This window comes from Phacochoerus africanus, chromosome 4 (genome assembly GCF_016906955.1).
Source record: "Phacochoerus africanus isolate WHEZ1 chromosome 4, ROS_Pafr_v1, whole genome shotgun sequence".
Classification (NCBI taxonomy): Eukaryota; Metazoa; Chordata; class Mammalia; order Artiodactyla; family Suidae; genus Phacochoerus; species Phacochoerus africanus.
The window spans coordinates 9,250,759-9,276,419 of NC_062547.1; the positions used below are offsets into that span (position 1 = coordinate 9,250,759).

Genomic DNA, 25,661 nt, shown 5'->3' on the forward strand with positions numbered 1-25,661 from the left:
GTAAACCAGAAGGCCCTCAGCAGGAGGGCTGGGAGGAGCCCACACAGCATCAGGGGCCCACCCTACCCTGACGCCATCGCCATCTAGTGGCCCCTTGAACCCGGGACTTTCAGGGTCTTCTATCCCTGGGGTGCTGTTCAGTTGCCCTGGGGAGCAGATTCTGGCTGAGGGCCCTGCCTCTGATCAGACCACCCTCCAGACAGCGCTTCGTGATGTGAAATCCACATCTTTCGAAATACCATCTCCGTGTTCAAATAAATGCACCCAGAGAATGGGTTTCAGGACCTTCCTGTGGGCCTGAGTCTTCCTGTTTCTTTTTTTTTTTTTTGTCTTTTTGCTATTTCTTGGGCCACTCCCGCGGAATATGGAGGTTCCCAGGCTAGGGGTTGAATCGGAGCTGTAGCCACCGGCCTACGCCAGAGCCACAGCAACGCGGGATCCGAGCCGCGTCTGCAACCTACACCACAGCTCACGGCAACGCCGGATCGTTAACCCACTGAGCAAGGGCAGGGACCGAACCCTCAACCTCATGGTTCCTAGTCGGATTCGTTAACCACTGCACCACGACGGGAACTCCCAGTCTTCCTGTTTCTGACAGCTAGTCCCCATCTTTTCCCTCGTAGGTCTCTTAAGGGTTAAATGCCACCAGGAAGAATCAGGACAAGGCCCCTCCCCACCCCCCGCCTTGTGCAGCACGCTAGGAATGAGGACTATTTTATGTTCAAGAATAAGCTATGGCGTATTGATGTTCTGATCACAGATAAGATGTGCTTGTTCCTGTTTGTTGCACATGAAATCGCAGGGAGCAGTATGCGATTGACTATAATTAAATATTGGAGTGATGTGGTCTTTGTGATACCAGGTGTAGAAATTCAGGGGAGGGTATTGGAGAGAGATGGAAAGGTCAGGTAACAAGAACAATGAAACAAGAACTAACCTTCATTGGAATTCCCTGGTGGCTCCATAGGATCTGAGGTTGTCACTGCCGTGGCACAGGTGCAGTCCCTGGCCTGAGAATTTCTGCACGCTGGGGGCGGGGGTGGGAGGGTGGCCAAAAAATAAAAATTAAAAAAAAGGAACCAACCCTTATCAAAGACTTACTGTGTCTCAGGCACAATACAGGTGCTCTACATGACCTAACTCATTTAATCCTCACAACAACGCTGTGAGACCTGTACATCCTGTATTTATTTATTGTTTTTTCAGGGCTGTACTCGCAGCATATGGAAGTTCCCAGGCTAGGGATCAAATCGGAGCTGCAGCTGCTGGCCAAGGCCACAGCCACAACAACATGGGATCCTTAACCCACAGAGCAAGGCCAGGGAGTGAACCTGCATCCTCATGGATACTAGTTGGGTTCGTTACTGCTGAGCCATGATGGAAACTCCTGTACATCCCCACTTTAAAGTGGAAGAATTTGAGGCACAGAACGATTTATTAATTTGCCCAAAGTCATAGAGAGCTGGAAGGGCAAAGTCAAGATTTGAATCCAGACTGCCTGGCTCCAGGGTCTTTTATTTTAATTTAAAACTTTTTTTTTAGGAGTTCCCATCATGGCTCAGTGGTTAGTGAACCTGACTAGCATCCATGAGGATGCAGGTTTGATCCCTGGCCTCGCTCAGTGGGTTAAGGATCCGGCTTTGTCATGAGCCATGGTGTTGGTTGCAGATGCGGCTCGGATCCTGAGTTGCTGTGGCTCTGGCATAGGCTGGCAGCAACGGCTCCTATTACACCCCTAGCCTCGGAACCTCCATATGCCACGGCTGTGGCCCAGAAAGACAAAAAAAAAAAATCACAAAAGCATTTTTTAGCAATACTTCTCTATTTTTATTTTTGGCTGCACCTGTGGCATGTAGGGGCCAGGGATCGAACACATGCCACAGCAGTGACAATGCTAGATTCGCAAGCCACCAGCGAACTCCTCCAGGGTCTTTTCAATACCACACCCAAAGGCCTTGATGAAGGCTTTGTGAAGGAGATGAGACTTGAGCTGGACCTTGAAGAAGGGAAGGTCCAATAGTGTGGGGACAAATCCGAGTGATGGCCCAGGGATGGAGTGGGCATGGTAGACCCCAAGTGGGAAAAAGAGACTGGCCTCACTCAGCAGAGTGCACATGCTGGAGAGTGTACTTGCTCCACCCTACTGCCCCGCTGTCTTTCCTACGTCATGGTTCCTAGTCGGATTTGTTTACCAGTGAGCCACGACGGGAATTCCCTGCAGTCAGATTCTTTTTTTTTTTTTTTTGTCTTTTTGCCATTTCTTGGGCCATTCCCGTGGCATATGGAGGTTCCCAGGCTAGGGGTCGAATTGGAGCTGTAGCTGCCAGCCTACGCCAGAGCCACAGCAACGGGGGATCCGAGCCGCATCTGCGACCTACACCACAGCTCACGGCAACGCCGGATCTTTAACCCACTGAGCAAGGGCAGGGACTGAACCCGCAACCTCATGGTTCCTAGTCAGATTCGTTAACCACCCTGCAGTCAGATTCTTAACCCACTGCACCACAGCAGGAACTCCACCATAACTTAAGTACTCTTTAAAGACCATCTTCTGAAGTTCCTGAACCATGAGGTTGCAGGTTCAATCCCTGGCCTTGCTCAGTGGGTTAAGGATCTGGCGTTGCCGTGAACTGTGGTGTGGGTCGCAGACGCAGCTCGGATCTGGTGTTGCTGTGGCTCTGGTGTAGGCTGGTGGCTACAGCTCCAATTGGACCCCTAACCTGGGAACCTCCATATGCCGTGGGTGCGGCCCTAGAAAAAAGGTAAAAAAAAAGACAAAAAAAAAAGAACATCTTCAAATACAGTCACATTTTGAGGTGCTGGGGGTACTTCTGTGTAGGAATTTGGTGGTGGAGGGAGTGGAGGGACACAATTCAGCCCATAATACCTTCTTCCTTTTTCTTTTTCTTTTTTCAAATAAACTGTATTGGAGTCTAGCTGACTTACTGTGTTCATCTCAGGTGTACAGCAAAGTGAGTCAGCCACACCTGCATAGTACCTTCCTTCTCACCCAAGTTACCTTGGGGTGAAAGATCGGCCCAGGCTCTTCGGTTCTGACATCTGGTCGCCAACAGCAGGCAGCCTCTGGGCTTTTCTGGAAGGTGGAGGGTGTTATTCACGGAGGGCGGGTTTCCTGCAGGGTCTTCTTTGCCCAGGCAACGAGTGTGTCTCCACGCACACATTCCGACTTGGTCAGATCAGAAAGCAGCAAATCCAGGGGAATTTTTTTTTTTTTTTAACTTAAACTTGTGCAGAATTCCTGGCATAGCAGAGAGCTCAGGAAGGAAGGCTCTGTTTGGGGACAGAGGTTAAGGCTTCAGAGTTCAGGGCCTGTGAGAAAGGGTCAGGCCTCCTCCGCTAATCCCTGTTTGCTGGATTAGCCTCGGAATGGAGGTACCTAGAATTTTGTAGGTTACAGTGAGTTAATGTAACCCTTGAGCTTTATTTTCTCCCATCTCGAGTGTATCAGTCACTAGGGGATTTAGAAAGGAGCAGTGATTTCTATGGTGGCCTAGTGGTTTAGGATCTGGCGTGGTCACTGCAGTGGCACAGGTTTGATTCCTGGTCTGAGAATTTCTGCATGCCACAGGCATAGCCCCAAAAAAGAATTGTTCGGGAAGGAGCAGAAAGGCAAGATTGGCAAGGGGGAGGGGCCTGGGGAGCTCCTGGTCCCGGATGGCTGGCCACTGAGTCCAGCTTGCTCCCTCAGGGGACAGAGTGACAGGAAGAAGGGGCCTGGATGAGGCTCCTCAAACCCCACCTACTGGCCTCCCGCTGCAGATGGGAGAGTGGGTGGTGGCCTTCTGGCAGAATCAAGCCACAAGGCGACCCAGCATCTTATTTCCCTCTCCTCTGCTTCGGGCTCCCTGGTACCTGCCAAATGTGCTGTCACTTTTTTTTTTTTTTTAATTTGGCCATCACTCTTTATTAAAGTGAAAAATTCGAGATGCAAATATTCCTTAACACCATTTTGGAAAACTTTCAAGGATAGTTTCACAGTCAAAACACAGAAACGGAGGGAGTTCCCTTTGTGGCTCAGCCCTGATTAGTATCCATGAGGATGCCGGTTCGATCCCTGGCCTCGCTCCGTGGGTGAAGGATCTGGTGTTGCCACGAGCTTCGGCATAAGCTGCAGATGCGGCTCAGACCTGGTGTTGCTGTGGCCATGGTGGAGGCTGGCGGCTGCACCTCCTATTCAACCCCTAGCCCGGTCAAACTTCCATATGCCACAGGCTCGGCCCTCAAAAGAAAAGAAAAAAGAGAGCGAGCGAGAGAAGGGAAAAACAGAAAACAGGGAAAAGGACAAGATTGGATCTGGATCAATCTGGATCCAGGGCTGGATCACCCATTTGGAGAGCCGCTTCTAGAAAGAGGACTTGGGTTTCACGCTATGGCTTCACGCAGAGAGGAAGAAGAGAGAGGGAGGGTTGGGTTGGAGAGCTGGGGGGCTGGCACTTGTCCTCGGCACGTGACAGGCCCTCAGGGAGATATCATAATCAAGGGGTCATGCGCAGCCTGGCAGCCTTCCAACCCTCCTGGTCCCTGAGACAAACATGTTGGCCTGACAAGACTGTTTAGGTAATTTCTTAGCGTATTTACCACTTCACAGGCCCCAGACTATGCAAGTAAATGGATCTCTTAAGAAAAAAAAATGAAGATATTAAAAATGTGCAACTATCTCATTAGGGTAAGTGCTGCAGGAGACGCACTTTGTAATCTTAACTGTCATCATTTGTGAAACACTTTTATCCCGAAAGGTCTGGGAGGTATTAAAACGGTTTTAGTGCGGGTGTAGGCGTTCCTCTTCTCTGAACATGGCTGGGGGTGGTCAATTTGGGAGAAGTTCAAAGAGAAGGAAAAAAGAAAAGAAGAGGCACTTTTTTTGCTTTTTAGGGTTGCACCTGTGTCATATAGGGGTTCCCAGGCTAGGGGTTGAATCGCAGCTGCAGCCACTGGTCTACACCACAGGCACTGCAACTTGGATCCAAGCCACGTCTGCGACCTACACCACACAGCTCGAGGCAGTGCCTCGGATCCTTAACCCATTAAGCGAGGCCAGGGATTGAACCCGAGTCCTTATGGATACTAGTTGGGTTCGTTTCCATGGAGCCATGACAGGAACTCCAAGAGAGTTTTCTACGAGGGTTCTCTTGAGGTCTAGAAAGTGGTTGAAATGGCCCGTGTGAGAGCTGCACCAAGTGTCCTGGGTCCATGGTGGGGGGCTGGGGAGAGCGCGTGGGCAGGGCCTGAGGGGTCCACTTTTGGCATGAGGAGGCCTGGTGGGGGCAGCCTCACCCCTCCCGGCCCCTGGGCTCTGGCAGAGAGGAAAGGAATGCGTGTGCTGACCAGACCTGCCTGGCCGAGTCTGTGGGAGGCACAGGCCATCCCAAGAAACCACAGGGGATAGTGGGTGAAGAGATAAGGAGGCCAAAAGCTTTTAAGATAACTCTGTCTCCTTAGGGAGTGGTTCCCCAGAGCTAAGGCAGCTGAAACGGATTCCAAGCTAGTTCCCACCGGGGCTGTTGATTCCTGAGGGCCTTTGGGATCCAGAAGCCTCTGCGTATACCAGAATTCCCGTTGTCCTGGTCCGTGTTTCCCAGCCTCACCACCTGGCCTCTGCTCCTTCTCAAACAGATCAGTGGCCCCTGGGCCTTTGCACATGTTAACTCCTTTGGCCAGGAGCGCCCTGGCCACCCTCTAAGTCAATGAGCCCTCAGCATTTGGTGCAGCCTTCACCCTCTCAGGAAAGCCTTGACCCTGGGCTGGGCTGAGATCCCTTTTGAAGTGCTCAGATGTCTCCCTGCCCCTCCCCGAGGCTGGGGGCAGCACTGGCTGGGCAGGCAGGCCGGCGTGAGGTGGCTTGGGGCCAGCCCCACCGCTCCAGCCCCTGGGCTCTTGCCGAGAGGCATGGAATGTGTGTGCTGACCGGACCTGCCTGGCAGAGGGAAGTCAGGAACCTCCTTAGGAATTGCCAGGTGGTGCTTCTGGCAGGTAACTCTTTGGAGGCCTGGGGGTGGGTGGGGGTCTGTGTGCAAGAGCAAGGACAAGCCACGGGACACTGTGGCCTTGGCTTGCCACCCAGCCTGCTCCATAAGCGTTTGTGGACCCACTGAATGTCAAACTCACTTTTGCTGAGCAGCTCCCACATGCCTGGCACTTTATATTCCTTATCTCATGTCACCCGCCCAAGAGCAGGCGAGGGAGGTCTCGTGTCCACTTCCAGCCAAGGGAATTTGGGCTCAGTATGTTCTGTGACTTGCCCGAGGTTACACAGCTAAGAGGCCATAGCTATTCCTGGCTCTCAGGCTGCGGGTGTGTCGAATCCCTGGGGAGCTGGTTAAAAAAACCTGGGTTTCCTTGCCCCGCTCCTGAGATTCTGACTTTGTCATAGCCTTGTATTTTTCATTGTTCTAAAATATACGGAATTGAAAATGTGCCATTTTAACCATGGACGTGCCCAGTTCGGTGGCATTAAGTACCTCCGCATTGTTGGGCAGCCATCGCCACCAACTCCAGAATATTTTTCTCATCTTTGCAAACTGAGACTCTGTCCCGTTAAACAAGTGTCCCCTCCCCCCTCCCCCAGCCCCTGGTGACCACCACCCTACTTTCTGTCTCTGAATTTGACTACGCCCAGACCTCCGTAAGTGGAATCATGTCGTGTGCGTCCTTGAGGGTCTGGCTTGTGTCACTGTCACAGTATTTTAAACAAGGGCCCCTGGCAATCTTCACGTAGAGGTCTGGACCTCTCCGAGGAATTCTGGCAGAGGCTGGGGGGTGAGGGGAACCGCTGTCCTGGCACAGGCTTTTCTGGCTGAGTTCATATGGATGGAGGGCTGGGATGAGTCAGGGCGTGTGGGCTGAGAGGTAGGAAGGGGATTGGTATGGCGACAGAGGGACACTGGGGCGGCACTGGCTGGTTTCTGGCAGGTGTTGACCAAGACCTAAGAACTCAGGGTGGGAAGACGGGAAGGACAATTGTGTGGACTGCTCAGTTCAGGGGGATCCATGAGCTGTGGGTCACAGGCCAGGGGGAGGAGGCGACCAGGGAAGACCGGAGTGGGGAAGGGGCTTGGGGTAGGGAAAGGAGTGTGGGGTCCGCAGGGGCTGGGCCAGTGCCTCATCGGGCGAGCCACGGGGAGGCACCCACAGAAGAAACAGGCACCAGATCCACTCCAGCTCTAGAGACGAGTGGTGTAGACGGCGTGGGAAGGCAGAGCAAGGCACAGGGTTGGAAGATGCGGGAAAGGGGCCCGTGGACACTGGAGAAGTGGTTGACATGGAGCCAGCCCTGGGCCTCAACCAGGAGATTGTGCATCCTGACTCTTGAGGAGGCAGACGCCGGACCCCCGGGAGCTGTCCAGAGCCCTTGCGGGGCATGGGAGAGGCAAGGTGGGCAAGGACGCCCCCTCCCCAAGGAACACGGCCACACGGGCCTCTCTCGACCTTTTCCTGACATCTCATCTCTCTTTATTCATGCGCTTCTTTCTTTTCTGGCCTCCTCCTTGTCTTCCCAGATGCTCTTTCTCTGAACTGCCACGGAGGATGGAAGACTGAGGATGGAGCTAGGGCGCATGTTCTGCACCTGCTCAGGCATCTCGCTCTCCGGCCCCCACTCCTTCCGCTTCGCCTCCCTCTTCCCTTCCTCCTATTGGCTGCCTGGCCCCAGGCTTGGCTCCACCCATTTCTGTACCTCACTTTCCCCGTTTATAACGTTTAGAGTTGCAGGACCCACACTCTGGGTCTGTGGTAAGGATGAAGTGAGAGAATTCATGTAAAGGGGTTAGAACAGTGCTTGGCAAGAGTAAACGGCCAATAAACATCCATTATAACTCAGAGGTTTCTGGTGGGGGTTGATTTGCTCCTACTGTTTGTTTGATTTTCACAGTAACGCAGATACAGCCCGGGAAAGGGGGCGGAGGACTTGTCGCCTCGGGGTGTAGAGACTGGAGACGGCGTCAGTTGTGAGAGTGGGCGCTGGTACCCATGCCAGCTTGAGCCCACGCCGCATCCTCTGCTGGATTTCATTCCCCTTTTCTCAGCCACATGAGTATATAACAAGCATGGGGCCTTCTGCAGACGGGGAGGTGGGTTCTCAATAGAAACGCACCCTACTAGCGCTCCTGATCTCAGACTTCCAGCTTCCACAACTGTGAGACACATTTCTACAGTTTCAGCCACCCAGTCCAAGGTATTTTTGAACCGCCCAGGACACACTGTACAAGGCACAGAACCGCCTCCCACAAGGAATTATCCAGCCCCAAACGTCTGCAGTGCACTTGGAAGGAACTTTGCTCAAGGGCAGCTTGAACTGTTTGCAGCCAGGAAGCTCTCCTTCAAGGACTGCTGGCCCCCCCATGGCTTCAGGTACCCACCCCTCAGCCCTCATCCCTAGGGTTGCAGGAGGCTGAAGCGCTTGCCTAGAGAACGTTCTTTCCACATCCTTCTCCTGGATGGGTGCAAATAAAATCGGAATTTCTTTAACGCACAGCGGCGGGCCCACAAGTGGAGCAGGCATCTGGGGTGTGGCAGGGAGGGTTAGGTCCCCGGTATTGCAACAGATCCTTTATCTCGTATTATCTGTTTATTCTATTGAAATTCACCAGCTGGGTAAGCATAGGATTATTGTGAATAATACAACTATTTAGATGTGTCTCTCTCCCCCTTTCCTGCAAGAACAGAGTCAGGGCTAAAGATTGGCAGGAGACAATGATCTGACGCAGTCAGTCGCAAGGTTACTGACCCCGTCCCACTGTGATGACCCCTCTTCGGACCCTTTAATCAACACTCAAGCCTCACTCTGTGGTTGCATGACAAAGCAATTGGATGATAAGATGAGTTTATCTTTTTTTTAAATTTTTTCCTCCCTTTCTTTTCCCCTGCCGCACCCACCATGGCCTATGGAAGTTCCCAGGCCAGGGAACGAATCTGAGCCAGAGCTGCCATCTATGCCACAGTTGCAGCAAGGCCAGATCCTTAACCCACTGTGCCGGGCTGGGGATCAAACCGGCGCCTCCACAGAGACAAGCTGGATCATCGATCCGCAGCGCTGCTGTGGGAACCCCTAGATGAGTTTCAAACTTGACCTTTGTGGGTTTGGTGGCTAGTAACCCGAGCCCTAGTTACAGGAGTATTCTCTAAATGCTATGAGGTTTTTCCACGTTAAGTTTCGGTGTACGATCCAGCACTCATAGGTGGAGGAACTGTGCGTTCTGCTTTTCCTGTGTTGTCCACTGTGTAAACTCAAACGGTTTCACATGTCACCTGCTCTGTCCCTGACACCTCTCCCTCTCATGGAATGACCTGTTCCTTTATCTGTGCCCACCCTGCACCTTATGCACCCCTCAACCATAACTCTCATTATAGTCTGGTAATGTCAGTATAATAGTTTGTACAATTTCCCCCCAGTGGAGGAAGATTCCGGAGGGGAAGGACCATGTGTTTTCTCATTCTTTCTTGATCCTCAACACTGGGGCTGTGTCTGACCCGGGCTCAGACTGCAGGAGGCGTTTGCTGAGCTGAACTGAACTTTGCAAGAGTAAGTCATATGCAACAATTTGAGGGTGAAAAATGGCAAATTTGGGTCACTTGATATAGATGGAGGAAAGACGCTGTTGCAAGTTCTAGCAGGGTGTGTTGGAAGCTGCCTGAAAGAGTATCCATCTCTCTTTTTCAAACCAACTTCAGCTGCTAGCGTGCTTTTCTCAGTGTCAAAAGGCTTGAGTGTTTCAAGATGCATTTTTGGAATGCTGGGCGAGCCATGGTGGAGACTAGAAACAGGGAAAATTTAAGGTGTTTACAGGATGTGCTTTCTGATGAGATCACTGCAAAAGTTGGGGTTGTAAAAAAAAAAAGTTTCTGTATTTTCTTTTAAGGAAATGCAACTAAATTACTTTGAAGGCTATGCTTTATATGCCTAGTATATTGAACTAGGCGCTGAGGAAGGACCCAGGCTTTGCATAACCACCAAGAAAATAAGATCTTTTAAAAAAGGACCCTGGGAGTTCCCATTGTAGCTCAGTGATAATGAACCTGACTGTTATCTATGGGGACGCGGGTTCAATTCCTGGCCTTGCTCAGTGGGTTAAGGATCCGGCATTGCCATGAGCTGTGGTGTAGTTCACAGACAAGGCTTGGATCTGGCATTGCTGTGGCCGTGGTGTAGACCGGCAGCTGATTCGAGTTCTGATTCGACCCCTAACCTGGGAACTTCCATATGCCACTGGTGCGGCCCTTAAAAGACAAAACATAAAATAAAATAAAAATAAAATAAAAGAGGACCTTGGAGTTCCCTGGTGGCTCAGGGGGCTAAGGATCTGTCATTGTCACTGCTATGGCTCAGATGGCTGCTGTGGCACGGGTTTGATCCCTGGCCTGGGAACTTCTGCATGCTACAGGCACGGCCAAAACGACAAAAACAACAACAACAAAGAAGCTTGGGGACCAGGATGAATATAAAAATGATTCATAGTTAACAGGTGTGTTGTTTGTAGATAGTTTATTATCCCACATGATTTAAATGCTTCCGTATCTTAGTCCTACTGTTAATTTGCTTCATAGCCTCTGTTTAAACAATGCCAAATTCTCAATCAGGAGAGTGTTTGAGTTGATACGATTTTTTTTCATTCATTGATCTAGCCAGTATTTATTGAAAGCCTGTTATGTTCTAGGCCTCGGGGATGGCGCCGTCCTTGCCTTCTTGGAAAATTCTGGCGAGGCGAGGCAGGATGAGGGTTGGCAGAAGAGGAGAAAATACCGTGGATGTAGAGCTGATAGCAGCTGCTGATGGATTAGAAAGATGGGGGTGGGAGTGAGAAAGAAAATCCAAGAGGATTTCTTTTGGCCTGAACAATGGACTGAACGGCCTTGCCATCTACTGAGTTGGGGGACATGGGGAGACAAAGGTCTGGGAAAGAAAAATTAAGTTTGCTTTGGGGAGTTCCCATCGTGGCTCAGTGAGTTATGAACCTGGCCAGCATCCATGAGGACTCAGGTTCGATCCCTGGCCTCGCTCAGTGGGTTAAGGATCTGGCGTTGCCATGAGCTGTGGTGTAGGTCGAAGATGCAGCTTGGATCCTGTGCGGCGGTGGCTGCGGCGTAGGCCTGCAACTGCAGCTCTGATTCAGCCCCTAGCCTGGGAACTTCCATATGCCACAGATGCAGCCCTGAAAAACAAACAAACAAAAAGTTTGCTTTGGGTATGTTAAGCTCCGTAATAGACAGCTCAGGGGAGATGTCAGTTGGGTGTATAGGAGTCTGGTGTTCAGGGTAGAGTCCAGGTTGGAGATATAAATTGGGGATTGTATTAATTAAAAAAAATAAAAAATTTTTTAGGGCTGCACCCATGACATATTGGAGGTTCCAAGGCTAGGGGTCTCATCGGAGCTGCAGCTGCCGGCCTACACCATAGCTGCAGCAACACCAGAGCCAAGCCACGTCTAAAACCTACACCACAGCTCACGGCAATGCCAGATCCTTAACCCACTGAGCAAGGTCAGGGATCGAACCTGCAACCTCATTGTTCCTAGTCAGATTCGTTTCCGCTGCTCCACAATGGGAACTCCTGTATTAATTTCTTAGGGTGGCTTAAAACAACAGAAATTTGTTGTCTCAATCTGGAGGACACAATCAAGGTATCGTCAGAGCCCTGTTCCCTCTGAAGGGTCTAGAATCCTTCCTTGTCTCTTCTCAGCTTCTGCTGGCAATCTTTGGCATTCCTTGGCTTACAGCTGCATCACTCCAATTTCAGCCTATGTCTTCGCACAGCCATCTTCCCTTTGTGGGCGGGTGTATCTTTTTGTCCAAATTTCCCTCTTATACAGACATCCGTCCTTGGGTTAGTGGGTCCAAGGATTGGTGTCTGGATTAGACACCCTATACTGGATGGGTCCACCGTTACCCATATGATCTCATCTTAATGACATCTACAAAGACCCTATTTCAAGTAAGGTCACCTTATGAGTACTGGGGGTTGGGACTTGAACAAATCTTGGGGAGGACACACTTCTCTCCATGGCAGGGCCATCGGCATGCAGATGGTCTTTACAGCCTTGAGACTGGTTGGGATCAACCAAAAAGAACATGGATTTGGGGAAGGGAGGAGAACAATGAACTGAGCCCTGGGGACCAACAGCATTTGGGAGCCAGGAAAAGGATGAGGCAGCAGAGGAGACAGAGAAGTAGCAGGTGCACGTGGTAGGAGGACACCCAGGAGTGTGTGGCATGGAGAGCAGTGCTCTTCCAAGAGCAGGTCCCATACTGTCCCTGTCACACCCTGCCTGTGATCACTGGGAGACACACTATAGAAAGTGACAGTAGTATCTGGCAACTTTTATGCCATTTAATGATGCCATGTCCTCTGCGTACGTGCTTATTCTTCCAGCTCTTCATTTGTTTTCTCTTTCTCAAAAGTAGGGATCTGTAATCAGTGGGAAATAAAAGTTAAAATATCCTCGAGTTCCCATCATGGCACAGTGGTTAACGAATCCGACTAGGAACCATGAGGTTGTGGGTTTAATCCCTGGTCTTGCTCAAGGGATTAAGTATCTGGTGTGGCCATGAGCTGTGGCGTAGTTTGCAGACTTGGGTCGGATCTGGTGTTTTTGTGGCTGTGATGTAGGCCAGTGGCGGTAGCGCGGATTAGAGCCCTAGCCCGGGAACCTCCAATGCTGTGGGTGTGGCCCTCCCCTTAAAAGCGAAAAAAAAAGAGAAGTTACATCTTATTTTAAAGATGGGGGAGGCATTCACATTAAGCTATCAGAGGTCCTTTTCCAATTTAATAGATGAAGATAGGAGTTCCCGCTGTGGCACAGTGGGTTAAGAACCTGACTGCAGTGGTTCCGGTTGCTGTGGAGGCACGGGTTAGAGCCCTGGCCTGGCACAGCAGGTTAAGGATCCAGTGTGGCTGCCGCTGTGGTGTAGGGTGCGGCTGTAGCTCAGACTGAGTCCCTGGTCCGGGAAATTTCATATGCCACAGGTGCGGCTGGAAAAGGAAAAAAAAAGAGCTGGGGGCTAGAGACCTTGTCTGCAGGCCCAGGGGAAGGCGTCAGTGGAGGAGGAAAGACAGATGGTGCAGAAGAGGGGATGGGGCAGGACTGGAGCCTTCAGGCTGGTGAGAGAGGGTGGGATTCCGTGGAGGGTGGGCCTCAGGCAGGAAGGTGCGGGAAGAACTCATCTGTATCGAGAGTGATTTCCTTAGTTGGGCACTGAAATTCCCAGGTTCAGGGAAAGCCTAGTTTTTGTTCTTGTTTTTTGCTTTTTTAGGGCCACACCTGTGGCATATGGAACTTCCTGAGCTAGGGGCTGAATCTGAGCTGCAGCTGCACAGCCGCAGCAACACTGGACCCAAGTGGCATCTGCGACCTACACCACAGCTCACGGCAATGCTGGATCCTTAACCCACTGAGCGAGGCCAGGGACCGAACCCACCTCCTCACGGATACTAGTCGGGTTTGCTACCACTGAGCCACACAGTGGAAACTCCAGCCCAGTTTTAAAATGGAAATTTTTGGAGTTCACATTGTGGCTCAATGGGTTAAGAACTCAACACAGTGTCCGTGAAGATGCAGGTTCAGGATCGGCCTTGCGACACGCTGCAGCTCCAACTGGACTCCTAGCCTGGGAATGTCCATATGCTGCAGGTGCACCTGTAAAAATAAAATGAAGTAAAATGGAAAGTTCCATATCCCGGGAACACCCCAGCGCTGGGCACACCACGACTGTTGGTCACTCTATCAACAGAATAGCCTTGAAGGGAGAGTCAGATTAGGGAGTCTGAGGCTTGATGGAGGGAAGGTGAGGTAGTGCTTGACGGTGGCGTCTATTTTCTTGGCGACATAAGGGTGAGATCATGAACGGAGCACAAAGACAGGGAGGGAGGCTGGAGGCTGGAGAGAGAAGATGTGGGGCAGCTATCTTGGAGTGGGGGGGTAGCGTTTCCAGGTAGCATCTTGAAATCCACATCCTAAATATCAAACCAGTCAGGGTGACTGTGAGGGATTTACTCTCTGCAAAAATCCAGGTGTATTTTTTTTTTTTTTCCGGGCTCCACCTGTGGCACATGGAAGTTCTCCTGCTAAGGGTGGAATCAGAGCTGTAGCTGCCGGCCTACACCCCAGCCACAGCAATGCCAGTGGCTGGGGTGTAAGCCACCTCTGCTACCTACACCACGGCTCATGGCAACGCCGGATCCTTGGCCCACTGAGCGAGGCCAGGGATCGAACCCGAGTCTTCATGGATACTATTTGGGTTTGTTTCTGCTGAGCCGTGATGGGAACTCCCAAGTGGATTTTTATAACGTTCTGTTATAATTCACTCGTTGGAATGGATGGCACGATTGGGCTGTCCTGGCATGTGGTGGTGAAGACAGATACATCGTCCAGGGCTCTTGGTCTGTAGGACTGGAGATAAACACCCAGAGAGGCCAGCTCTCCTGAGAGTAAACTCATGACACCCTCACCTTTGATTTCTTACAAAGGGCCATTCACACTTTAAGTCCAGACCTGCTCACTTTGCCCAAACCCTTTATAACCACATCGCCTTTTGGTTCATCTGCAGAAACCCCTCAGTGGCTTGTTCATACACAGCACTTCTTTGCAGGTAGCAATTACAGTGATTTCACGAGCCACCATTTAACGCTAGCCATTGCCAGGCTTGCTTCCACCAAACTTCATGTTAAAGGAATTTGGCTGGATTGCCAATTTTTAGTTATTCTGTCCCTTGTCTTGTCAGATTTTAGCTACCAGATATTTTCAGAGTAGGGGAGTCAGGACGTAGCAGGGTGTGTGGATTTGGAGCTAGAAGACCTGAGTTCACGTTCTGCATCTACCGTTTATCGATTAGGTGACCTTATGAAGCTCACCCAACCTGTAGACCTTAGCCTCATCTTAAAAAAGTGGCTAAAACTGCCCATGCTGGCTACTTTGGGGGTATAAGGATTTCATGATTACTGTAAATGAAAAGTGTCCTCCTGTGTGGCGTGACTGTGGGCTGTTGCTGTGATGATTTACAGTGTTTTTTTAGTCGTTGTCCATTCTGTAGCTTTCATGAATGGGGACGGAGGGTGTTCCCGTTGTGGCTCAGTGGTTAACGAATCCGACTAGGAACCATGATGTGGTGGGTTTGATCCCTGGCCCTGCTCAGTGGGTTAAGGATCCGGCGTTGCCATGAGCTGTGGTGCAGGTTGCAGACGCAGCTTGGATCCCGAGTTGCTGTGGCTCTGGTGTGGGGGCCCAGTGGCTACAGCTCCAATTCGACCCCTAGCCTGGGAATCTCCATATGCCATGGGAAGCGGCCCTGGAAAAGGCAAAAAGACAAAAAACAAACAAAAAAAAAGAATGGGGACCGAGAACACTGCTGATGCAGTGGGCATGGCAGCTGAGTGTTCCATGACTGTCAGTCCTGACGAGGGATGAGATGCAGGACTCGCAAAAAGAGGTGAAATGAGACGGGAGGGCAAGGGAGGTGGGAGTGAGGAACAAGGCGGGGGGGGGGGGCATTGCGGTTATGGAGGGAAAGTTCTGAACGTCTGAATGTGAGATACTGAAGTGGAGCAGTGTCCTGAACGCTTAAGCCCTAGGCTCCGCCTTAAAATGAGGTTGCCGTGACGATGTTCTGGGGACTCTGTTTCGAGTGCGGGAGGCGAGGAGGCTATTTTAGAAAGACGTCTATTTAAAAGTTTGAGGGAATTCCCATCGTGGCTCAGCGGGAACGAATTTGACTAGCATCCATGAGGATGCAGGTTTGATCCCTGGCCTCGATCAGTGGGTTAAGGATCCGGCATTGCCAGGAGTTGTGGTGTAGGTCACAGAGGGGGGGTGGGGTCCTGTGTTGCTGTGGCTGTGGTGTAGGATGGCAGCTGTGGTTCTGATTTGACCCCTAGCCTGGGAACCTCCATAAGCCGCAGGTGCAGCCCTAAAAAGGCAAAATGTCTATCCCTTAAAGGTTTCGCCTTCAGCCACTCAGGAAATTCTACTCTATAAAGTGACTCATTCATTCCCCAAGGGTTCTGCAAAGCCAAGGTTTTACTGGGCCAACCACAGAGACGTCCATTCCTGGAAGATTGTTCCCATTTTGCTGTGGCCTCTAACTCGGAGGGAATATTTTTGGACTCTCAATTATGGAGAACTCAAAATACTTGGGGTTCCCATTGTCACGCAGTGGAAATGAACCTGACTAGTATCCATGAGGACGCTGGTTCGATCCCTGGCCTTACTCAGCGGGTTGGGGATCTGGGCTGGCCCTGAGCTGCAGGGTAGGTCCCAGACGCGGCTTGGATCTGGTGTGGCTGTGGCTGTGGCTGTGGCCAGCAGCTGTAGCTCTGATTCAACCTCTAACCTGGGAACTTCCACATGCCACAGGTGTGGCCCTAAAAAGCAAAAAAAAAAAAAAAAAAAGGAAGAATGAAAGAAAAATCCTTAAGCATTGTTCTTCTTTTACCATTGACTGTGACAATGGCAACGTCTAAGATCTCCCGGTTAATTGCTCGAATGTTCTTAACAAGGCAATTTGGAGGCCATTCCTACCACGACACAGACATCCTCACTCCGGGGCATCCATGACCACCCTCCCTTCAGTTAAGGGGGGATCCTTTGACCTCAGCTCTTGGAACCCCCCCACCCCTATCCCCAACCTTAAAACCTCACTGTCCTAAACTTTTTGCTTCCAAAGCTCAGGGTTTAGCCTCCTGCTCTCCTCTGTCTATTCACTAAAGAAAGGCTCCCCCCCGCCCCCGTTAATCATCTTTCGATCTTTTTCCTTTTTTGTTGCAGTATAGTTGATTTACAAAATTGTGTTCAAGTGTACAGCAGTGATTTGTTTATGCACGTATATATCTGTGGTCTTTTTCTTGGATTCTTGTTCCTTACAGTTTGTTACAAAATATTGACGATAGTTCCCTACGCTATACAATCATTTTTTTAGAGATACACACAAAAAATCACATTTTTTACCAATTATTTCATACAACTCAAAACTGTTGACAGGGGAGTTCCTGTTGTGGCTCAGTGGGTTAAAAACCTGACCAGCGGGAGTTCCCGTCGTGGCGCAGTGGTTAACGAATCTGACTAGGAACCATGAGGTTGCGGGTTCGATCCCTGGCCTTGCTCAGTGGGTTAAGGATCCGGCGTTGCCGTGAGCTGTGGTGTGGGTCGTGGACGTGGCTTGGATCCTGTGTTGCTGTGGCTCTGGTGTAGGCCGGTGGCTATAGCTCCAATTGGACCCCTAGCCTGGGAACCTCCATATGCCCAGGAGCGGCCCAAGAAATGGCAAAAAGACCAAAAAAAAGAAAGAACCTGACGAGCATCCATGACAATGCGCGTTAGATCCCTGACCTCACTCAGTGGGTTAAGGATCCAGATTGCCGCACACTGCAGCATAGGTCACCGATGTGCCTGGGGTCTGGGGTTGCTGTGGCTGTGGCATAGGCCAGCAGCTGCAGCTCCAAATTGCCTTCTAGCCTGGGAACTTCCATATGCCACAGGTATGGCCCCCAAAAGGAAAAAATACAGCAAAACAAAACAAAACCTAACTCCCCGCCCCAAGACCCCAAAGCTGTTGGTCAGCCCCAGTGCACCCTCCCTGGGGGTGCTCTCCTGGGCTGAAGGCTGAGGTCCCTTTTTCGGGGCTCCAGCTCCTGGCTCCAGCCCACCTTGCTGCCGGACACTGTCACGAGAGTCACTCGTTTCAGGCCCAGCAGAGCTTCAGATCTGTGGGCAGTGCCCACCCATTTCTACAGCCACGGTGGCCAGGCCTTAAGTGACCTGCAAGCCAGCTTTCGGTGTGGAGCCGTGGGGACTATATCAGACCTCCGAGTGCCTCAGTTTCCTCATCTGTGGTGTGTCGTGGGTTAGGACACCGTGATCCCTCACATGCCCTCGTTCTGATCACTCTGTGCCTTTAGCCTCCTTTTTTTTTTCTTTTTTTTTTTGGTCTTTTTGCCTTTTCTAGGGCCACTTCTGGTGGCATATGGAGGTTCCCAGGCTAGGGGTCAACTCACGGCAACGCCGGATCCTTAACCCACTGAGCAAGACCAGGGATCAAACCTGCAACCTCATGGTTCCTAGTCGGATTCGTTAGGCACTGCGCCACAACGGGAACTCCTAGCCTCCTCTTCAGTGAATATTTCTAGTTTCTCTTCCTGCATGCCTCATTTTCCCGCATGCTTCTTTTTTTCTTTCTTTCTTTTTTTTTTTTTTTTGCCCAGCACAAGGGCTTGTGTAGTGGTGTGCAGATCAAGAGAATCGAGGTCACCTTTGGGCTGTTACCTGCGTGACTCAGCCCATCACGCGGACCAGAGTTTTCTCAACTGAGAAATGAGGGGCCAGGGCTGTTTGATCTCCAGGGTGCCTTTCTGGTTCTGACACCCTGTGATTCTCGTGGCCTCCTCCTGCCCTGGGTGACCCCTCTGGTCCCGAGGGAACAGTCAGCTCAGGGTGGGCAAAGGCTGCTTTTAGCACAAGGTGGCAGTGGTAGGTTTGGGGGAGGGGACCATCTGGAGAAGGTGGACCCTTTTCCAGAACCCCTGAGTCAGTCCTGACCGACTTCATTTTTTTCATTTGAAGTGTTGTGAAATCCCCAAGCATCACCCGCCCACACTCAACTCTGAGCACAGCTGTGGGGCACCCTCCCGATGCCAAGCATGGCAATTTGGAGATAATCTCTCACCTGGGAGCTTGGGATCCCCTGCTCCTTTTTTCTTTCTTTCTTTTTAGGGCTGCACCTGTGGCATATGGGAGTTCCCAGGTGAGGGGCCGAATCAGAGCTGCAGCTGCCAGCCTACGTCACAGCCACAGCAATGTGGGATCCGAGCCACATCTGTGACCTATGCTGCAGCGTGTGGCAATCCCGGATGTCGATCCTTAACCCACTGAGCGGGGCCAGGGATTGAACCTGCGTCCTCACGGACACTGGTGGGGTTCTTAACCTGCTGAGCCACAGCGGGAACTCCTGGGATCCCCTGCTCTTTGTCTTTGTCTTTGCACGGGGTCTTGAGGGGGATAGGATAATCCACCATCCTGACACTCCCGGTCTGTAGCCCTGGCCGTCCCATGTCCCAGGAAAGCCCGCAGTCCATACCAGGATGGCTGGTTCCCTTACCTGCGCTCTCTGTGTCAGAGCGACTTTCTCAGCAGGACCGGGCACAGTTAAATAAAGGAGCCAGTGGGCTAGGGAACCTCAGAATCCGCTGGGGTGCTGAGGCAGGCGGATTCCTGGGCCCCGCCCTGGAGGGTCTGAGTCAGTGGATCTGGAGCAAACGGCCAGGAATTCGCCTGTCCTCAGGCCCCCAGGGGTGTCTGCAGGGGGATCAGATACCACACCTTGAGAGACCCACCCCAGGCTTGCGGGGATGCAGGGGATGGTGGCGTGCCAGCTCCCGCCCTCCCAGAGCTTGTAGCAGGAGGGGCCAGGTGGGGCGCTCCCTCCCTCTGATATGCTGGAGGCCGCCGAAACCAAGCTGGAAAGTGAGTAACCCGAGTAGGGCCAATTTTTTCTCTCCTCCCACCCTCCAGAGTCATTCAGTGCTTACAAAGCTTGGCTTTGTTCGTTCTGAGGGCTGACTTGGCATTTTCGGCAGGGGGCCGGCCGGGAGGGTGAGTTAGTTGCAAGCAATGACCATTGCCTGCAGCTCACATCAGGCGCTCCAGACTGTGAAGCACCCCCGCTCCCTCTGGTGAGGGTGCCAAGGGGGAATCATCCCTAAGGCTCTGACCTTCTGACCGTGTGGGGAGGAAGTAGCCTTGTTCTAATTTTTGGTAGGCAGCTGTTGCTTATAAGCTAAGTTTTCTTCTTCTTCTTTTTTTTTTTTTTCTTTTTAGGGACACACCTGTGGCATATGGAAGTTCCCAGGCTAGGAGCTGAGTGGGAGTTGCAGCTGCAGGCCTATGCTGCAGCCACAGCAACTTGGGATCTGAGCCTCATCTGTGACCTACAGCTCATGGCAACGCCAGATCCTTAACCCACTGAGTGGGGCCAGGGAGGAAACCCACATCCTCGTGGATACTTGAAGGGTTTGATTCTGCTGAGCCACAGTGGGCATCCTCAAGGGCCCTTCTTTGTCTCCTTTTTTAAATTGAATAGCTAATTTACAGTGCTCTGTTTTAGGTGTACAGCAAAGTGATTCCGTTATCCATATATAAATACATATAGTTCCATTCTTTTTCAGATTCCTTTCCCTTATAGGTTATGACAAAATATTGAGTGTAGTTCCTGACATCTTCTTATTCACATCTTATGCTGTTATTTCTTTTCTTTTTTTGGCTGCACCTGCGCGGCATGTGGAATTTCCCCTGCCAGGGATCGAACCCGTGCCACAGCAGTGACCCAAACTGCTGCGGTGACCACATCAGATCCATAATCCACCATGCCACAAGATAACTCGTCATGTTGTTACTTTGATGGTTTGGTTTTCAATAGCTTCTCTGTTCGTGATCATTCTGGCGCCCAGTGGAAGTTGGTATTCTTGCCAAACTGTTTGGTGGCCGCAGAGTTAACTTAGAGTTTCTGATTTTGCACCGCGCAGTGTGTTTAGACATAGTCCTCTTGCTGAGATGTGTTCCTGGAGCAAAGCCCCATACATCCAGACCTGCAGTTCAAATTCTATTTCCTCCTTCCAGAGGCTCCTCTGTCCCCACTCCTCTGGGTGAACTGACCATTCCATCCCAGGCTCTCTCAGTCCCCATGCACATCAGACTATCATCTTTTTGAGAGGCAGTGTTGTGGTACCGAGTTCAAGCCCTAGGTTCAAATCCTGACTCCGCTATTGACTAGCTGCATCTCCAAGCTATAAACATGGCAGGGACTTGATGGCTCTAATGGGGCAGTTACTGGGTGACTGCTCTGACAGTTCTTTCCTACCTTCCCCCCCCCCAAAATAGCAGCAACTCCAGGAATCTATCAGACCCCTAATCCACTGACACTTGGAATCCTAGCCCCTCCGAAGACAATTCAAAGGAACAGGTCAGGTAGCATAGTGAGTAGGACTTCTGGCTCCGGAGAGGGGCTGCCTGCATTCCAGTTCCAGCGCACCCCCCCGCCCCCTGCCTTACAAGCTGTTCTTCCTTAGCCTCAGTTTTCCCCTTACTAAAAATGGGGACAAAAAAGCTGCACGTATGATAATACTGCTGTAAGGATAAAGTGGGATTATAAATGTGAAATTCCGGGCATGCAGGCAGTGCTCAATAAATGTTATCAGTTATTGCTGTTATGCTCGTCAAAGTGGGGTTTGTGATCTGCCCGCAGACTCCTTAAGAATATATTAATTCTGAGAGTTCTCTTGTGGTGCAGCAGGTTAAGGATCCAGCATTGTCACTGCTCACTGCAGCAGCTTGGGTCACTGCTGTGGCGTGGGTTTGCTCCCTGGCTCTGGTTTATTTACTTTATTTTATTTTCTGCTTTTTAGAGCTGCGCCCATGGCATATGGAAGTTCCCAGGCTAGGGGTTAAATCGGAGCTGCAGCTGCTGGCCTTGGCCATAGCCATGGCAACTCAGGATCCGAGCCTCACCTGAGACCTATATCACAGCTCCCAGGGCAACAGCAGATCCCCGGCCCACTGAGGGAGGCCAGGGATCAAACCTGCGTCCCATGGATACTAGTTGGGTTCATTACCGCTGAGCCGCAAACGGAACTCCCCCATGACAACTTTTAAAAAATGTGACAAAGGGAGTTCCCGTTGTGGCTCAGCAGATTAAGAACCCAACTAGTACCCGTGAGGCTGTGGGTTCAATCCCTGACCTCGCTCAGTGGGTTAAGGATCCCGTGTTACCATCACAGATGAGGCTCAGATCCTGAGTGGCTGTGGCTGTGGTGTAGGCCGGCAGCTGTGGCTCTGATTCAACCCCTAACCTGGGAATTTACATATGCTGCAGGTGTGGCCCTAAAAAGACACGCACACAAAAATGTGAAGAGCTCTGGATAGGAACTCCCGTCAGCACCCGCTGAGGACGCAGTGCTGTGCTAGGCGCCCCGGATGCAAGTATGAGAGAGGTCCTAGTCTCCCCGGTCCAGTAAGCTGAGGACAGGGGCGTCCTCCTCTTTCCTGGCGGGGGGGGGGGGGAGGTGAGGAGGGTGCTCTGGGGCTGACACGTGGAGGGCAGAGGCTTGGAGGTGCTCCCAGAAAGCGTGAGTGGCAGGGCGAGGCTAGAGGATGGTTTGTGGGGCGGGGTTGGGGGGTGGAAATCAGCCCTTGAGACCCAGGCATCCTTATTTTGGGAGAGCGGGAGCCAGGGGAGGTTTTCATAGAGGGATATGACACGAGCTGACTTTTATGTGAGTCATCATCAAACAACAACAATCAATTACAGGACCCGTGTTGGGTAGTTTCTCTGTGATAGGCACGAGCTAAATGCTTTAACATGAGTTATCTCACTGCATCCCATTCTATAGACAAAGCTGGGAGATTTCACCCAGCCCAGTGGTGCAGCTGGGACAGACCCATGTTTTTCCAACCCCAAAGCCCTGGCTGGGTTTGCTTCTCAACCTCCCGTGTCCTCATGTATGAGATACCTGCCTCGTAGATAGGGTTGTTTTATTAACTGAGGGAGTATGTTGAAGGGCCTGGCACAGTGCCTGGCCCAGTGCCTGGCACATTGCAAGTGCTCAATTAATGTTAGGTATTACTACTTTTGTTACCGTTGCTATTGTTTGTTTTAGGGAGTGCCACCCACATGCTGGGTGCTGGTGTTTAAGTTTGAAACCACCTGGGCTGGGCCAGCCCCAGTCAGAGATGGATGCTTAATAGGGCGCACGGCTGGCATGTGCTGCGCCCTCCTTGGTTGCTATGGTTACCGGGCATCTGGGCACCTGGTTCTCTCTCTGTGGCTGGGTGACCCCGTTCCCACCTGGCGCTGTTCCAGGCCTGCTTCTCTGAGGGGCCTCCTGTCCTCTCTGGTTTCACTTTTGCTCCTGCTGAGCAGGGCGCACTTCACAGGTGGCAGAATGGAGAATGACCTGGAGGGACCAAAGGCCAAGAGGCTGTTGAAAGTCTCCAGGGGACACAAGATGAAGGCTGGAAGGGCTCCAGCCGTGAGAATGGAGAGAGGACAGCTGTAAGAAGGGTTCTGAATTTAGAATTGGTAGGAGGTGACAGTCTAACACATGAAGAGAGAGGGAGAAGTGAAGAGCAAGTGACATTTCTAACTTGAACGACCTGATGGCCATATTCTAGCCTCTCTATGGTGCACGCAATGGACCTCATCAATTCCCACGACTTTAAAGGATGTTTCTAGGCTGATAATCTCCAAATTCCCAATTCCCTGAGCTCCAGACTTGCCCTTTTCACCTGGATGACTCTGGAGGTATTTCAAACTCAGCATTTCCAAACTGGAACTCCAAAAATGGTTTCCTCCATCCCAAACCTGCTTCTCTAGCTCAGGAAATGGTACTACTTGTTGGTTGGTAAGGGTCCAAAATGAAATGCAAAGCTACAAGACAAAAATAGCTAGAGAAACTGTTAAATTGTAACAATGTAACTTGTAGCTTCTCTGTTTCTTTTTCTACCCCTGGAACCTGTGCTAAAAATAGAATGTGCTGAAACTACCCTCTCCCTATATAATTAGCTGCTGCCTGCCTTCTCTTAGCCCAGTGCTCCTGGCCACTGTGATGGTTGATAAACCTGCCTGAGATCTCATTGCTCTGGTCTCTGCCTCTTCTTCCCTTGCCTTTTCTTTCTTTTTTTTTGGTCTTTTTGTCTTTTTGCCATTTTCTTGGGCTGCTCCCACGGCATATGGAGGTTCCCAGGCTAGGGGTCTAACCAGAGCTGTAGCCACCGGCCTATGCCAGAGCCACAGCAACATGGGATCCAAGCCGCATCTGCAACCTACACCACAGCTCATGGCAATGCCGGATTCTTAACCCACTGAGCAAGGGCAGGGATCGAACCCGCAACCTCATGGCTCCTAGTTGGATTCATTAACCACTGTGCCACGACAGGCACTCCCTTCCCTTGCCTTTTCTAACACTACTCTGCCTGTGTTCAAACTAGAAAATCTGAGTGTCACCCTCAATGCCTCCCTTTTCCTTGCTGCCTGTATCCTGCTCATCAGTGAGTTCCATCATGTCCACCTTGGCAAATACACCACTTGCCTCCATCTCTACTGCTGCCATCTTGCATCAAGCCACCAGCATCTCTCTCCTGGGTGACTATGAGTCCACACGGGGCTCCCTCGTCCACTCTGGCTCCCATTTCCAGGCACAGGGATCTTTTAGTAACACAAATTTGATGGTTAATCCTCTTACCCAATGACTTCCAACTGCACTTAGCATGCCAGTCACCACCATCCATGGCTTACAAGGTTCTACCCTGGATCTCAGCTTCATCCGACTTCCCTCTTTCATTCACTCACTTCTCTTTGGCCTCACTGGCTTCCTTGGGGTCCCCACAGCATGCTAAGTCTTTCCTTCTTTGGGTTCATCCTTGTGCGAATTGTCTGGAATGCTCTGCCTCATCTTTGCATGGCTGGCTTCCTCTCACCCTTCAAACTTCAGCCGAAATATTCCCTCTGTGGTCAACTGCCCAAGACTGAAGGAGGTGCCGCATCTTTCTCAACATCCTTGTGAGCCAATCATTTCATTCCGAGCGCTCAGTGGTCACAACCCGAAGTGTGTACGTGTTCATCTTGTTTATGGTTTGTCTCCCCCACTAGAGTGTCAACGCCATGAGAGGAGCCTGGCACATGGAAGTGCGAACAGGTGTTTGTTGAATCGATGAACGGGTGGCTGGTACACACTTAGGGAGCACAGATGCCAGGAGAATACCAATATTCATGGGGTGTCCGACGGGCTGTCAAGGGGACTTGAGAAGGAGGGCTAGAAGGGTGGTGTCAGTGCAAAGAGAGGAATGACTCACTGGAAAGGGATATTCTGGGGCTGCAAACCTGTCCAGTGGTGACATAGAGAAGCGGGACTCATTTTCTTCATAATTGAGATGTCGGTCAGCAAATCTCTGGTCAATGTGGCTGAGGTCCTCTTGACCTTCCCTCAGCTTCAGGCATCGCATCCTCCCACGACCGAGTTCAAAGACAGGAAACGGAGCAGCTTGAGCAGACACTGTCTTCACATCTCCCTCTTTTGGGGGGATGTGGGTGGTGGGGGAGGGGTTGTCCTCAGAAGACCCCAGCTGATCGCCCCACAGGTCAGAAAGGACCCATGCTGCTTTTGGACCAGGGGGCCTGTGCCCACCTTCCTGAAATAAAAGAATGTCTTTCCTGCCCTTGAACCAAGTTGGGATTCTGCCAACTAGGGAGACGGGAAATGGCTCTGAGTAAGTAAGCAATGAGCAGCGCTTGCCCCCAGCACATTTCACAAGGAAGAGCTTTTTTTTTTTTTTTTTTTGTCTTTTTAGGGCCGCGCCTGCAACTTATCGAAGTTCCCAGTTTAGGGGTCAAATTGGAGCTGTAGCTGCCCTCCTATACCAGAGCAACAGCAGCGCTAGATCCAAGCCGCCTCTTCGCCCTATACCACAGCTCACGGCAACACCAGATCCTTAACCTACTGAGTGAGGCCAAGGATCGAACCCGAGTCCTCATGGATACTTGTTGTGTTCGTCACTGCTGAGCCATGATGGGAACTCCAAGGAAGAGCTTCTTCCATTGGCTTCATTGCTGCAGGGGGGTCAAATGGGATGGGTGTTGAGAAGCAGAGGCTAGAGTTGATGCTTATAGACTAT

The 25,661-nt window shown here is 51.2% G+C and overlaps 1 protein-coding gene across 2 annotated transcripts in view; it reads left to right on the forward strand.

Moving 5' to 3' along the window:
- Nucleotides 1-25,661, forward strand: part of AHNAK (AHNAK nucleoprotein) — a 104,554-nt gene that overhangs the window by 66,022 nt on the left and 12,871 nt on the right. The window contains exon 6 of one of the 2 annotated variants that reach the window (XM_047775530.1): nucleotides 7,518-7,836. The exons of the other annotated variant lie outside the window; for it this stretch is intronic. Coding sequence (XP_047631486.1) covers nucleotides 7,518-7,720 — 203 coding nt within the window. The 3' untranslated portion in view covers nucleotides 7,721-7,836. Of the gene's footprint in view, nucleotides 1-7,517; nucleotides 7,837-25,661 lie in introns of those variants that run through there. 2 annotated transcript variants of the gene reach the window in all.